Below are 16,256 nucleotides of genomic sequence, written 5' to 3'. Positions count from 1 at the left end.
CTTTCAATTGGCAAAAAAGTGAGTACTATTGCTCCCCCATTGGAAATTGTTCCCATCATAGTCCAACTGAGGCTACTTACCTCCCAATGACTGAACATCAACTGCGGACAGGCCAGGCCAGATGTTTGTTTGCGCATCTCCTGGGCAAAGTTGAATGATTCAATGACGGGCAAGAGGCAGGTTACAGCAAAGTTCCCACTGCCTTGGGTGAGGTCACCGGATAAGATTTTGCCATGTCTGCGTCCAATTACCGCATACATTTTGCCTGGAAACGATAAAAAAAAAATGAAATAAAATGAAGTAAGTAAGTCGTCTCGCCGACTAAGGTATACCATACACCAGTAAAGCAAATATTTCAACTTTATTAAACAAATGCATTTTCACATGCTTTTTACAAGCATATCTTAGTATCTCGCTCACTCGATCATACGAGCACCCTAGCGCCCCCACCAGCCAACGGCCAACTCCGGCCTTATGCAAAAACGTTTATATGCATAACTCGACTGTTTTCTGTCCGATTTTGATCAAATTTGGTATTTTGCTAGATATTAGTATTAAATTTAAGTGTGCCAAGTGTGATTGCATAAGGTAAAAAAATACGGAAGATAATCAAGTTTTTCAAATTACGGGTGCGGAAAAGGGCGTGGCAAAATTTTTATACATACAAAATGTGTGCATTTACTAAGCGAATATACATACCAAATATGGTGTCTCTAGCTGAACTAGTTTTTGAGATAAACGCTTTTTTTAAATTGCGGGGGCGGAAAGGGGCGTGGCAAAAATTTGAAATAAACTTGTTCACTCTACATACTACACGAGTCTACATACCAAATTTGGTGGCTCTAGCTCTTACAGTCTCCGAGATCTAGGTGTTCATACGGACAGACGGACAGACGGACGGTCGGACAGACGGACAGACGGACGGACGGACAGACGGACGGACGGACAGACGGACGGACAGACGGACATGGCTAGATCGACTCGGTTGTTGATCCTGATCAAGAATATATATACTTTGTGGGGTCGGAGATGCTTCCTTCTGCCTGTTACATACATTTTGGCGACTTTAATATACCATTTCACCCTATGGGTGTATGGTATAATGAAAAAGAAATGAAAAAGAGAGTTGAATTTTAAAAATATCAGCTGATTTCTTCAGCTAGAGAACAGAAGAACACAAAGTAAAGCCCTTCATCATAATGGGTCTCAAGGTAAAACTGGAAAAAACGATGTGAAACCTTATCGCTAAAAATAAGAGAGAGAACGAGCGAAAAAAAAAAGAAAACCAACAAACCAAAAAAAAAAAAAAAATTGGCGCGCTTTCCGAGGAAACGTATAAACTGAACTCAACTGAACTGGAGTAGCTTCGCTGGAAGTTGTTGTTGTTGTTATATTTTTTGTTGTTTTCTGTTTCAGTTTGGGTTTTTTTTTTTTTTTGTGGCATGCGCTATAAACACATTGGCGGCAACAGGAGAGAGACAGAGAGAGACCAGAAGAGGCAGGAATTAGTTTCCGGTCACTAAAAAACTATACAAAATAAACATCACTAGGCAAAGGCGAAGGCGAAGAGGCGCAGCCGCAGCCGCAGCACCAGCAGCAGCAGCAAAAAGGTCCCAAAGGATGCAGTTGTCCAGCACAGCGGAAGCAATGAAGGGTCTAGCACGCGAGCAGCAAGCCGAAAAAAACACACACACACACACACATACATAGAGACACACACAGATACTTACGCATATCGGCACACACAGATACAAAGACGTTTGCTACATAGATACTCACCTATACAATGAGCAATTGGATGCTGTACGCCAGCAACATTAGCAACCACAGGCCGAACATGTTCATTCATTCATGGCCTGACTACGTCACACACACGCACACCACAAGCAGTCCCTCTACCTCTCTCACACACACACACACACACATAAGCAGACACACACACACATACATCCCAGTGTCTGCTCTGACAAGCATTAAGGCAACGTCGTCGTCGTCGTCGTCGTCGCTCTCTCGTTCTGTTTGATCAGTTCGAAAAGTGAGTTTGTTGAGCGCAGACAACGACAACGACGACAACGGCAACGGCAACGCGTAAACTGAAAACGTTAAGAACTGAAAACGCGAGAGTGTAAAAGTCTTGTAAAAAAAGAAAAATCATAATAATAATAATATATACTATATGTATATTAATAATAATAATACTAACAGCAGCAACAGCAACAACAAAAGCCAAGAAAGCAAAAAAAAAAAATCAACCACAATATCGTATATTTATATATATATTTATATTTCTATATATATATATATATATATCTATACATACCTAGTTACATTCACCCGAATACGAATCGTATATCAATATCGGAAACCTGATTTGTTTTATTTTTTTCGTTGTGTTGCCTGTGTGTCGATCATGTTAAGCCATGGGCCAAGTTCTAGGCATCTACTGTAATAGTAGGCAAAGCAAATAATACAACAACAACAACAACAGCAACTAAACACTACTTCCAATACATTTACAATTGCAAAATAGTAAAGCAAGAAGAAGAAAACCTATATTGACCACAACACAAAAAACAACTATACAAAAAAAAAAAAAAAGTGTCAATTACCAAGATGTTGCCGTCGTCTCTGCAAATACAAACGTTGATGTTGCTGGTGTTAATAGTTCAAGCTCACAGCACGCGTTTACCCTTAGAGATATATGAACTGACAGCAACAGCAGCAGCAGCAACAACAGCAACATCAACATCAGCACAACAAGCAGCCGCAGCAGCAGCAGCAGCAACAGCAACAGCAGCCGCAGCATCGTCATCGTTAGCGGCATTAACCGCAACAACAAAAACCACAACGACAGCAACATTGACTAGAGATAAGCATAAGAACTTGGAATATTATATCTATGATGCCAAAGATAATAAACCATCAACAACAGCGGCAGCAGCAGCGACGGCAGCAGCCACAGTTGCAACAGTTGCAGGTGCAGCATTAACAGAGACTTTATCAACCGTTAAACCTACAACAACTGAGCATATAACGAGTGTAGTCAGTCTCTCAGCCGAAGAGCAGGAGCAAACTGAATTAGGACGAAGATCAAGGCAAATGTTGCAGCAACAGCAGCAGCAGCAGCAACATCATCTCATTGCTAACAATATTAAGCATGGACATGGTCAAAAGGATTTGCGTATATTATATCAAGTGGGGGTAAGTTTCATAGATTCTTAATTGAATAGCTTCTAGGCAAGACTTTGAATATGGTTAATTACAAATGTTGCTGCTGACACCGCAGCAACATTTATTTATTTCTCTCCATTTTTTTTTTATTATTATTTTCCTACCCATGTATGTGTATATTGATCTATGCAAACAACTTGGCATGGCAATGGGCAGCAGGTTGCATAATGTATAAGTCGACACCTGCTCAGGCAAGTTTGTAGTTGTTGCCATTTGTAAGACCCACACGCCAGCAACACCAATAATAACAGCAGCAACAACAACAATATTATTGCCAGCAGGTTTTGTGCCTTAATGCAACGTTTATTATATACATATATATATATATATATATATATATTTGTTGTTATTTGATTTTGGTTTTTGGATTTCTTTGGTCTCTGTTTTTGGGCTGTGGCTATATTTAGATGCCGCCCTATTGGAATTATTACACTTGACACCCACAAATCGGATAAACAACAACAATAACAACAACCACAACAAGAGGAGAGCAGCATATGGCAACATTTAATTGCACTTTTGATGTAGATGAAAAATGAAAGTTGTTTTGCAGCAGCAGCATCAGGTCAGCCTTAGTTGAACCGCATTTGATCAATTAAAGTCAGTCGGGCGATACCTAAACCAATTAGCTGGTCTCTCGGGCAGGTCAAGAGTTCAATGTGGTCTTATTCTTTTTGTTGTTGGTTGCTTTTTGTTTTTGTTTCTTTTTCGTTTCGCTTCGTTTTATGACTTGGCAGCAGCACGAACAGACGAATAGCCCAAGAAAACTTATGACTAACACGATCATGGATCATGGATCATGAATGAATGTTTATATGGGAATATAATGGGCAAGATGATGATGATAAGATCAGTTTGTTCTTACTAAATACACACACTCACACATACATAGGTCAAGTCATTTTTTTATAAGACATAAATCAAGTGACTATAAAATAGTCTTATATGTTCATGTTAAAGGGAGAGTCAGACGACCAACATATCATAGATCAAAAATCTATTATGTCTAATGACAAATAAATAAAAGCAGCAACAACAACAGCAGCAGCAAAAACGCCCTAGACATATACGTTATTTGTGTTGCTGGTGTTGTTGTTGTTGTTGCTGCGAGTCGCAAAGGCGTGAAATATCAACAACAATCAAAATGAAAATATTGACAACATATAAACACAAGTATGAATTGGGGCTAATTATGAAATTAGAATCGACATGAAAATACCCTCGAATTGATGCAGAGATAAAAGTGAAAAGAAATCCCCCCTCAAATTTCAATCCTTAATCTCTATTTCATTTGGATATTGTTAATCAAGATTTTGTATATATCATATTTGTGATCTTTTGCACTAACTGTCCCAATACGCCGATCAATATCCATTAATAGCTTCACCACACCTCAGCATAATAATAACAGAAGAAAAAAAAAACACAAAAAATATGCTTATAGATCGGTTTTCTGCTCTGCTTTGCTCTAAAACCCATCAGTTTTTTGGTGTGGCTCATAAATTTTGAAATCCAAATGTCTGCAATAAATTTTAAAGACATAAAACACACGCACATTCACACACACACACACACAGACACATTCACACACTGAAAAAGAACAACAACACCTAAAATAGACAACAAAAAACCGAAAACAAATTTCTAATGTTTTGTAGGAACTTGCAATAAAACCAAGACCGAGAGAGTGAGAAAAGGAGAAAAGTTTGTTGTTGTTGTTTTTTGTTTTCTTTTAGAAAAAAAAAACACAAAAAACAAAAAGTTCCCATGCTTAAAAGCGCTAAACATTCAGTTCCGGTATTTAAAAACGTTGCCCCGCCAGTCAGGGAGACGAAGAGGACAGAGAGAAGAGAGAGAGGAAAAGGGAGGCGGTGGCAGGCTGCAGGGAGGAAGGGAGGGAGGAGCATTCAGCCAAAGCTGAATGAAAGAAAATTCATGAATGAAATACGACCACGACAACGAGATGAAGATGATGGGAGACGAGAATGAATGAGAAGTGCGGAGTAGAAGAATGGGGGAGTGGTGCTGGTTAGAGGAGATGTGTGGTGGGATGGAGGGTGGCGAGGGGAAAGGGGGGGGAGGGGCAATATATAGGAGGAATGAATGAAAACGTAAAATGCTGGATGAGCAGAGGCTAAAGGCAGAGAGCAGCGGCATCGGCAGCGGCAGTGGCAGCGACGTCGTAATGACGACTTCAACTTGGAACTTTTCGCTTGGCTGGGCAAGTCAATCTATGAATGAATGGCAAAGCGACAGACCATTCAAATATTTGTATGAATGGATAAAGCCAACAACAGAAAGACAGACAGATAGACAGACAGACGAACGGACAGACAGACAGACAGACAGATACAAATAGATAGATAGACAGACAGCTAGCAACATCAGCAATTTGTTGGCCATATACAAACAGATCAGCTCCTCTCTACGCATATTTGGCCTAAACATCATCTCCTCCTCAACGCCGTCATCGTCGTCGTCGTTGTCGATGTTGTCTGAGTGCGCGTGGCATGGCCAAAAGCAATCTATAGATAGAGAGGGGAATGAGGAATGGGGAATGGGGTTGTGATGATGATGATGATGATGACGATGAAATCAAAGTGGTAGAAAGAAGTCAGAAGACTGCTAGAAATTCCAATTGACTGAAAAATGCATAAACAAATCAAGCATGGCCTATAGCATAAACAACTTCCCAGTCTCATCTCTTCTCTCCAGCTCCATCACTTCTCTCTCTATCTCTCTCTCTGTCTCTATCTCTATCTGGCTGTCTTTGTTGGCCAAGTTTGGTTGGAATTTGTTCTTGTTGGTATTGCAACCAGCTGCAGCCAGGTGTGAAAATGGTTTCTCCATTAACAAACAGCAACAACGGCACTGCAAAGGGTCTATCTTTATGTGGGCGCACTAGACGTATGCGTAATGCCAAATGAATTCAATTTTCGTTTTCGGTTTTTGTAACCAATTTTTGATCTACGTTTGCAAATTAAGACAAATGACTTCTATTTAGATCACATAGATTTGCCATTAATGTTTCTTGCCATTGAATTATATTTTATTTACACTATCTCAAGTCTTGACAACTCTCATTTAATGTTTGTTGTTTGTTTATGAAAATCAATTCTACGAATTAGATTTCCTTTCTTTTCATTAATATCAAATTCAAGTTCCAGGAAATCATAAAATCAGCATAAATAATATGAGATTGAAGCTGAACTTTTTCAATCAAAAAGGTTTTTTTTTTTTTTGTTTTTGACAAATTGAAATTGGATTTGGATGTAAAATCAAATGTCAAAATGAATTTTGAGTAGATTCAAAGGGGAAGTTGAAAGCAATATGAGAATATCGATCAATAAGCAATAAATTTAATGTGAAACGACGACAACGGAAGATAACAAGAAACAAATAGTATTCTCAATCTTCATCTCCAAGTGTGTCTCCTTTCTCTATATGTATTGTGTATACATATTTGTAGGGCATTTCATTCAAGCCATTCACAAACTTGACTGATCGCTAGCTTTAATTTTGGCATACCCAATAGACACCTCTAAATGAAAGGGTATATTGGTTCAAATAGAAAGAAGAGCTCCCTTTTTAAATGTGCCAATGGTTAGGCAAAACAAACGAGACAAAAAGTGCAGGGTATATCAAAGTCTTGGCATTGGAGAGTTTTTTATTAAGATTTTTGCATATTTCTTTCTTTCTTTTCCATAATTAAATATTTTTGTATTTAATTTTTTGTTCTTTCTTCGCCTCTCCTTTCCGCTATGGAATTTTTATGCTAAATTTAGAAATTATTCAATTCGAACAGCGGAATGGTTAGAAGAGAGTAGAACAACAACAACAACAACAACAGCAGCAACTGGCAATATCGCATCAATATCGGTTAAGTATGTATGTCTGGGTTGGAATATTAGCATAAACAGACAACAACAACAACAACAACAGTATTGAATACTTTTCAAGTCTCCCCATTGAGAAAAATGCCTCAAACCAGCAGCAGCAACAACAACAACAACAACAACAACCTGAGCCGACCAACGGATGCTTGGATACCAAAAAACTAGTTTGCCCACTTTTTATGTCTTTTTTTTTTTTGTGACTGGCGCGCGCCTCGTCTCAACTTTTAGACTTTTTATAGACATTTATTTATTTACTTTTTTTTTTGGTTTTTTTTTAGTGTGTTAGTTTTTGGAAATATATAAAATATTTATAAATTATATATCCATATCTGTATCTCTCTGTGTATATGTGTGTGTGTGTGTCTTGTATATGTCAATGGGAACTTCTTATTGAATTCGGAGAAGGGGTGGGGGGGGCTGGGAAGCTTATTTTTCTTTCTCCCGGAAATGTTTCCGTTCGTAAAAGAGATAGACCCCAGATAGTTCGCTTCGACTGACTGGAAGACCTTGTTACAGTTGTTTTTTTTTTTCTTTTTTTTTTTTTTTTTTTTTTGGTATTGATGGACACGTTCCAATTTGAAGTGGCTGTGGGGTAGGGGGGGGAATCGGCAAGATGGGAGGGGAGGGGACCATCGTGTATAAGTGTGCTAATTACGTGCCCCAAAGGCGCAATTTGTTTACAATAACACAAAATGAACAAACAGAGAGCAAAAAGAGAAAAAATAAAAACCGATGGCGAAGCACAAAATAAATTAAAACTATAAATAAAGAGAAGAAACGAGATAGACTATGAATTGTTGCTGCTGCTGCTGTTGTTGTTGTTGTTGTTGTTGTTGTCGTTGCAGTTTCATTCATAAAACTCACGCGCTGCAGCCAGCCCAGTCAGTCAGTGAGTAAACAACAACAGGCCACTCAAGGGGTGATCGAGGGGGGGAATGGAGTCGTACAGACGGGCAACTTGATCGTAATTAGCAACAAAAAACGCATGAGGCAAAACAAAAAAGACGCAGCAACACACACACACACACATACACACATTCATTTACTTTATACACAGCCCAGTTTTCATTTAGGTTTCAGCTAGCTAACCATTAAGCATTTCATTCATAAAAAAAAGAGAAGAAAAAAAAAATCACCTCAGCAACATCAACGGCAGCAGCAGCAACATCAGCAACATTGGCTACAACAGCAACAAGTCGTAGTCGTCGTCGTCGTCGTCATTGTTGTTGTCGGCATTGTAGTCAAGATTTATTTATTTGGCGGCTTCCACTGTAAAAGGAGACGACAGCAACAACGGCAAGAAACACAACACAGCAGCAACTGTTGCTGCTGCAACATTTTGCGGTTTTTTTTTTTTTTTTTTTTGGCCAAAGCAACAATTACAACAGCAGCATATACAAGAAGAAGCAGAAGAAAAAAACGGCCACGTTGTTTGTTGAATGAGTTAGTGAATGAGTGACTGAACGAGCGAACGAACGAATGGATGGATGGATGGATGGATGGTTGGATGAATGAATGAATGAATGAATTGCTTTTTTCCGTTGAGGATGGAGAGGATGTGGATGTGGCTGTGGTTAGTGGATGTCCGTGTGCGTAGACTACAACAACAACAACGACGTTCATTAATTGTGACAATCAACAAGCTACGCAAAAAAAAAAAAAGAAAAAAAAAACAACACTGGGGAAGTTGTTGCTGCTGCCGCTGTTGCTTTAACTGCAATTGCCTGCTATCGGGGCACAAATATATATTTATATATTTATACACAAATATATATGTATGTATGTGTATATATTTATATATATGTATACATAGGTAGAGTATGTTTGTATTGAGGCAAACCAGTTTGCCAAGCCAATGCAACAAACAATCCCCTACTACTAACTCCGCTTTCAGCTCCCTCCTAGCTTTTGCATCAACTGCTTTTTTTTTTTGTTTTGCCTTTAGTTTGTTTTCATATTATGGATATACTCTTTGTGTTTCATTCAATGGGTATATAGGACATTTTTAGAGAAATTGAGCCATCCATTTGTGTTGTTGACAATGTTTACAAAATTGTACTAATATCCTGGAAAATATGAAAAAATAAGTTGACTCTAAGCGATGAAATAGTTTAAAATTATTTTTGAAAAGATTTCCTTTTCAACTCAATCTTAATAATCAATTAGTTTCCATGATGTTTAGATCTAAATAATTTCATTTTTTTCTTTCTTTAAGCAAAGTAGAGTATCTAATCTTTGGCTATAACTTAATTCAACTTCTTTGTTGCTGCTGCTGGCTGCTTCCTTTTAGCATTTTTGCACTTTTATGAATGAAATTTTTGCCCCGTTGTGGTGGTTGTTGTTGTTGTTGCTGCTGCTGCGGTTGGCATATTTCCGTTAAGGCTGAGCAAAAGTGGCACGGCCAGTTTCAGTTCGCAGTTCTCAGTTGCCAGTTGCCAGTTCCCAGTTTCCAGTCTCTCTCTCTCAGATCCAAACTCAAGCTGTTCCCAATTCAATTCTTATGCCTGAAGGCTATGCAAAATATTTTGAAATGTTTTAACTTCCGGCTGGCTCTCTCTCCTTTCCTCTCTCCATCTCCCTGTCTCTAGATCTTTAGAGAGAAATTTTTACTAGAATTTTGAGTGACGTAACAACTTCCGTGTGACTTCCGCAGCAACAACAGCGAGCGATGCGAAGCTTCTTCTTCATCTTGTGTTTTTTGTTTTCTTCTCTCTTCTTTCAACTTCCGTTTTCTAACAGCAACAGCAACAGCAACAACAACAACAACTAGAAGAAATTGTTAAAAATTTAATTGAATTTTCGTGTAAACAGAGAGGAGTTAAGAAGGTAGCGGAGAGTTTTTTGGGGGTAGGAGAAACGAAAGATGATTGGTGTCCAGAGTCTGAGTCTGAGGCTAAGGCTGATCCCGGGCATCTACATATAGCAGAGTACTTCCGCCTTGGCCTACGGCCACATGTGCCCAACAACAACAACAACAACAACAACAACGACTACGACGACGCCAGATTGCATAATTCTTCTTGCTTATTGTTAAACAACTGTGTGAGAGGTGGCAGCAAGGGGTAGGGGGAAAAAAAGATGAAGGGAAAAAAAAGAAGATGAAAAAAAAAACAATGTGAAAAGGAAATGTATAGAAAAATCATTAACGCACAGACAAAAGATAACAGCAGCAGCAAACGAAGGGAAGGGAAGGGCCAGAGCCAGAGCCAGAGCCGGGGCCAGGGACCGGGGTAGGGGCAATAGCTTCTACCTGCTGCTGCACACACTTGTGCCAGGCGGCTGCCATCAACTCATCTAACGGCAGATCTTCTACCATATCGACTACCCCTACCCATAATAGTCTTACCCTTACCCATGCCCATGCCCTTGCCCCTTGTCGTTGTCTTTTGTGCGTCAACGCCCTCATGGGAACCTAAAATGGGTGAGAGAGAGCGAGGGCGAGCGAGAGAGAGAGAGGGAGAAGAGAAGCACCAAACGAATCCAAGCGATCCAGAGACCAACTGTTGAGCCTAACAACTGACATCTTCCGGGTTTTCTCGTTTTCCTTTCACTTCTATCTTTTCTGTTCTCATTTTTTTTTCTTTTTTCATTTTTTTCATTTTTTTTTTTTTTGTGTGTGTTTGGATGGAAATTTATGTCACTGATTGGCAAAATATAAAATGAAAATTGTAGTTGTTTTTCTCTTCTTTTTTTGTGTGTAATTGATAGCATGGGCAGGTGCAAGATGCAGTTAGATCCATTTTCCTTTGATTGATTGCCCCCCTCCCCTCGGCCCCCTCTCCGACCACTCTTAGTCTCCCCCATCTCAGCATGGAATTCTGCCCAGTCATTGTCAAGCACAAAACTTCCGTTCCGTTCAAGTCAACACATAAGAAGAGGTTGTTACGGAGGCGGGGAGGGGGGGCAAGAAAGAATTCCAGTCATGAGGCAACAATGAGGAATGAAGATGCCACCACATGAAGCCGCCGTTTGTCCAATGGGTTCCATGGGGTTAATTCGATTCAATTAACCAGAGCGAGACAGAGAGCGAGAGAGTGCAAAAAAAGAGACAACTAGAGCTTTTCATTGAAATCAAAAGTCAAAAGAGTTCTTCAATGCTTGCCGACTCACGTTTTGTCCAAACGACTTGTAAATGCCAAGGCAAAGGGGCAAAGGGGAAGAAGGCAAAGAGATGGAGCATTGCCAGTCCATTGTCTTTGGCGCGTTCTCAACTTCCGTTGGGGTCTTAAACTTTGACACATCGCCAGGCAAATAAGGGGGTTAGTCCGCATCGGCGTCGGCATCAACAGCAATGGTCGGTACGGGCAATGGAACCCCAAAAGCAAATTATAAAGTGTGGCACCACCAGCTTCCATCATCATCATCATTATTATCATCATCGTCATCATCACACCATTCTTTGCCGCAATTCCAGCCCCCACCCCATGCCCGTACCCTCCTTCTTCTTCCCTTCACACTGACTAACTGACTGACTGACTGACTGGCTGGCTGAGATGCTGTTAAACCGGATATCCGCTTAAAGTCTGTTTCTTAAATTCTTTTCTCTCGTAAATTCTGTTATACTCTTGCCAAATTTTTGTTCACATGTATAAAGCTGTACGATTCTAGGAATCCATTAACCATATCATACTCATTATGCGCTGGCGATCGTTTAGATTCTCATTCGAGAGGAGACTATTTTTGGATCAAACAATCATCGATTAAATACTACGATTTCTATCTCGCAAGAGTACAAAAATTGTGCTACGTGGCAACTTTTATTTTCCATTTCGTGTTTGGCTTAAACTGTTTTGTTCTTTCATGGATTTTTGGCAAACTTTTGGTAAAATACTTAGCATTTTCAACTTATATAGTGTAACGTTCGATTTTTCTTTGAAGTTTTTCCCCTTTTTATCACAGAGTGAGAGAGAAAGAGCTCGAATTTCAAAGAATTTCTCACGCTGCTTACATCGAATATCGAAACAGAGAAAGAGAGGGACTCTCCTCATATCCTGTCACTACAAAGGAATCTCAATAATGTCGAGAGTATGGAGCTTGAAATCTGAATAATCAAAGCAAACTTGTCGGCAATGAAAGGGTTAAAGTGGAGTAGTGACAGGAACTACCCTAAAGAAACGGAGATAAAAAAAAAACCCAAAACCGAAAACGAACGAATGCAAGAAAAGAAAGAAAGAAAGCAGGTGTTAGCACCGGGAATACAATAAACTAGGTCAAAAAGTGTATTGTGGGAAGCGAAAATGATTGGAATGGGGGGGGGGGGGGGCAGTGACGCTGGGGGATGGCGGGGTATCGGGGATAGAAACACCAAAAGCGGAAGTAAATAAAACTAATAAAGCAAGAACAACAACAAGGAAGCCGGCAGACTACTTCCGCGTAAGCAAAAGTAAAAGCAAAGGCAAAGGCAACAACAAAAAGGTAAAAGGTCACGACGACGATGACGACGAAGAAGTAAAAGGAGAGATGGATAAGAAGGAGGTAGGAGGAAGGGAGAAAAGAAGCAGGCAACCTGTTTTTTTGGTTTGGATTACTTCCTGTTTCTGTTATTCCTGCCACAGTTCCATCCTGAACGTTCTTAGGCTAATCCCTTGCTTGCTGTCTCTTTCACACACACACACACACACACACACACATGTTTCTCGGCGTTCACTTATTTATTTACTTCCGCTTTAGCCGACCGACGCCTTTGCACTAAATCACTTCCGGACTTCCGGTTTTAAGACAGCACAGAAATGCCATGTATGAGTAGGAACCGTCAACCAGCAGCAGCAGCAGCAGCAGGTGCAAAATCGAAAAAAAAAACCTTTCTTTCTTTCTGTTCCCCCTCATTTATTTGAATGAAATTTTCAAAATTGAAATTGAAACCAAACAAAAAAAAAAACAAGGATCAATCCACAACAAGAAAATACAGAAAGAGAAAAGGTAAAGCGACAGTTCCACTTAAAAAATTGATTGCTTTTCGATAATTTCATGGGAAACCTGTTGTTGTAGTTGGTCTCGTTGTTGTTGTTGTTGTTGTTATCGCTGCCAATAAAATCGAATGACAGAAAGGTGGAGAGATACAAACACAAATACACAGATACAGATGGCAAGATACAGAAAAGATGAAGCCCTCAAGTTGCTAGTAGTAGTAGGATTTTATGTTATGGCCAACACCAGGCAACACAGTAGAAAGAGAGTCAAGGATAACATCAGTTTTTATTGCAAAGGATTTAAGTAAACATTTCGCACATTTCCCCTCCCTCCCCTTTTCTTTTAACGAATTCAATTAATGAAAAGTAGACCCAAAATCTAAACAAACACACACACACACACAGACACACACACAAGAGCAAAACCGATATCCTTCTAAAGATATGTTATTCAAGTTTTTGTTTGGACATGTGAACAACATGGAAAAGACGAGTAGCCAGTCAAACAGCCTCTCGCCAAGTTAAGGTTAAGGGTTTTAGGCTTGGATTCAGATTGGTATTGAAATTGAAATAGGTTTCAGGGATGGGATTTTAAGTGTTTGCTCTATTGCCAATTTTGTTATAATAGACAATAGATGGAAGCTAGAAGGCCATTGAGATGCCTAATTTCATATGCAAATGGTTCTATACATATGCCCAATGACTTTACAATAGCTGAAACTATTAATACGTTTATTATTCACAAGGACACAACACCGAAACGGAAACGGAAGCGCATCGTTTTGAGTTAGCCTTGAGTAGAATTCTAAATAAACCAAACAATCAGAAAACTATGAATAAACGCTTAAGGATTCATCAGAAATTAATGTGATTTTCCATTCAATTGCAGGACTCCGAAGATGATCTCCCAATTTGTGCGCCAAATGCAGTTTGCTCCAAGATCGATCTCTATGAGACGCCTTGGATTGAGCGGCAATGTCGTTGCCCGGAATCGAATCGCATGCCCAATAATGTGATCCTGCACTATCACAGCAATCATCAGGGAGGCGACAGACATTCATCCTCATCATCATCCTCTTCGAATTGGATGAAAGAGAAGCTGATGATGCAGCATAAACGTTTGCTGCTCGGTGAATTTCAGGATAAGAAATTCGAAAGTCTGCATATGAAGAAATTAATGCAGAAACTTGGAGCTGTCTATGAAGATGATTTGCAATTGCCATCATCGATGGATTACAACAACATGGAGTACAATGATGCCCTGCCGGCAGCTCAGACCTACGAGGAGGTGGCGGATAATGAATTTCCACGAGGCAATGCCCATATGCGTCACTCGGGTCACAGGGGTTTGAAGGAGACCATGAGCTTTATTGGCGGCTGCCCCAGCAGTCTGGGTGTTGAGGATGGCCACACCATAGCGGATAAGACGAGGCACTACAAAATGTGTCAGCCAGTTCACAAGTTGCCAGTTTGCAAGTGCGTTTGCCATCTCTTCAATTTATTAACAAACAAAACTCAATAAATGCTTTCTATTTTCTAGACATTTCCGTGATTATACTTGGACATTGACAACTGCCACAGAGCTGAATGTCACCGAGCAAATTGTCCATTGTCGTTGTCCTAAGAATTCGGTGACTTATCTGACCAAACGTGAACCCATTGGAGATGGCAGTCCAGGCTATAGATATCTCTTTGCCTGCTCCCCATTGACGGTAAGTCTTTGGACGACAAACATTTCCATTAGATACTAATCGATCTCGGTTTGCTCCCTGTTTGTCTTTTAGCGCCTTCGCTGTCAGCGTAAGCAACCATGCAAATTGTTCACAGTACGAAAACGTCAAGAATTTCTGGACGAGGTCAACATCAATTCACTCTGCCAATGCCCAAAGGGCCATCATTGTCCCAGCCATCATACACAGTCGAGTGTTATAGCTGGTGAAAGCTTCTTGGAGGATAATATACAGACCTATTCGGGCTATTGTATGGCCAATGATTGAAAACCTCCAGCAGACCAAGAGAGCATTCCAAAACAAAAACACAAACAATTGAAAAGAAAACAAAAACGAAACGAAAATAATAATTCCAACACACACACAGCAATTTTGTAAAGGAAGCAAAAAGGATTTAGGAGCAGCTACTATGTATATCGTATATAGACGAGTATATATATAAATATATATCGACTGAGCCAATTGAGTCTCGCCAAGTTAACAAATTTAGCAACTAAAAGAAAAAAACAAAACAAATAAAAAATCATAAGAAAACGAGCAGCATAAAACCTTCAACTAAAAGAAGAATTAATATATATATATTTTTTTTTTTTTTACTAATTTTATGTCATTAGAGTGGAGTGTTTTAATTAGTTTTAAGCAGAGTGACAGAAACTAAATTAACAATTGTAACGCAAAGAGCATAAAGCATTTCCTTTTCGTTATGAATATTTATGCAAGAATTTCTCTAATATTATGTGAGTGTGTGTGTGTGTGTGCGTGTGCGTGCGCGTGTGCGTGCGAGTGTGTATGTGTGTGTATATGTAATATATGTACTTTCTTTTATAAATTGTATATACTACTAAGCCAGGTTCAATTTGTAATTTTAATTTGTGTAAAAAAAAAAAGAAAAGAAAAAAACAAAAACAAAAAGCAACAAGCAAAGAAAACAGCAAACTTCAAAGAGCAAAAAATTACCAGCTAAACACCGAAGGAAGAAAGAACTTAACAAAAACCCAACCCAATGTGTGCCAAACTGGGGTGCAGTTTCCTATCCTTTCTTATCCCATTTCCATTTGTTTTTTTTTTTTTTTTTTTTTTATTTAGAACCTTTTTTTTGTCTTATCTTTAAGTTTTATATATATATATACATATATAACTATATACGCCTTTTGTATATTTCATTAACTTGACAGAACGAGAGAAAGACAGTTTGAAACTGTTTCGAGTTTGGCTCTCTGACAGATGTATTTAGTGCAATTTTATATAAACAAACAAAAAAAAAAAACAAAAATAATACAAAAAGAAGAAAAATAATAAAACAAGCATAACATTAATTGAAAGTGTAAAAGAAAACTTATGTGCACTCTCTTTAAGAATTTTGAATTGTCAAGCAGATGGAAATGCACTTAGCTTTTTTGTAACCTTCCTCCCAAAAAAAAAAAAAAAAAACAAAATACATATATCACATATTACTATATTTTTTGTATATCCCTCAAATTATGTTTAAT

General features: G+C 39.0%; 2 protein-coding genes across 2 annotated transcripts in view; one reads left to right on the top strand and one right to left on the bottom strand.

The window, feature by feature from the left end:
* LOC6638970 (elongation factor-like GTPase 1) overlaps window positions 1-16,256 on the bottom strand; it is an 81,249-nt gene that overhangs the window by 11,804 nt on the left and 53,189 nt on the right. The window contains exon 4 of the mRNA XM_002062299.3: window positions 81-265. Coding sequence (XP_002062335.1) covers window positions 81-265 — 185 coding nt within the window. The remainder of the gene's footprint in view (window positions 1-80; window positions 266-16,256) is intronic.
* On the top strand, window positions 2,042-15,645 carry LOC6638971 (protein giant-lens). The gene is made up of 5 exons (XM_047012136.1): window positions 2,042-2,136; window positions 2,419-3,201; window positions 13,926-14,512; window positions 14,577-14,748; window positions 14,821-15,645. Exons 2-5 carry the CDS (start codon window positions 2,614-2,616, stop codon window positions 15,031-15,033), a joined length of 1,560 nt encoding a protein of 519 aa, XP_046868092.1. The 5' UTR covers window positions 2,042-2,136; window positions 2,419-2,613; the 3' UTR covers window positions 15,034-15,645.

This window comes from Drosophila willistoni (genome assembly GCF_018902025.1).
Source record: "Drosophila willistoni isolate 14030-0811.24 chromosome XR unlocalized genomic scaffold, UCI_dwil_1.1 Seg144, whole genome shotgun sequence".
In the NCBI taxonomy this organism is placed as follows: domain Eukaryota; kingdom Metazoa; phylum Arthropoda; class Insecta; order Diptera; family Drosophilidae; genus Drosophila; species Drosophila willistoni.
This window is presented reverse-complemented; position numbering and strand designations above follow the sequence as displayed.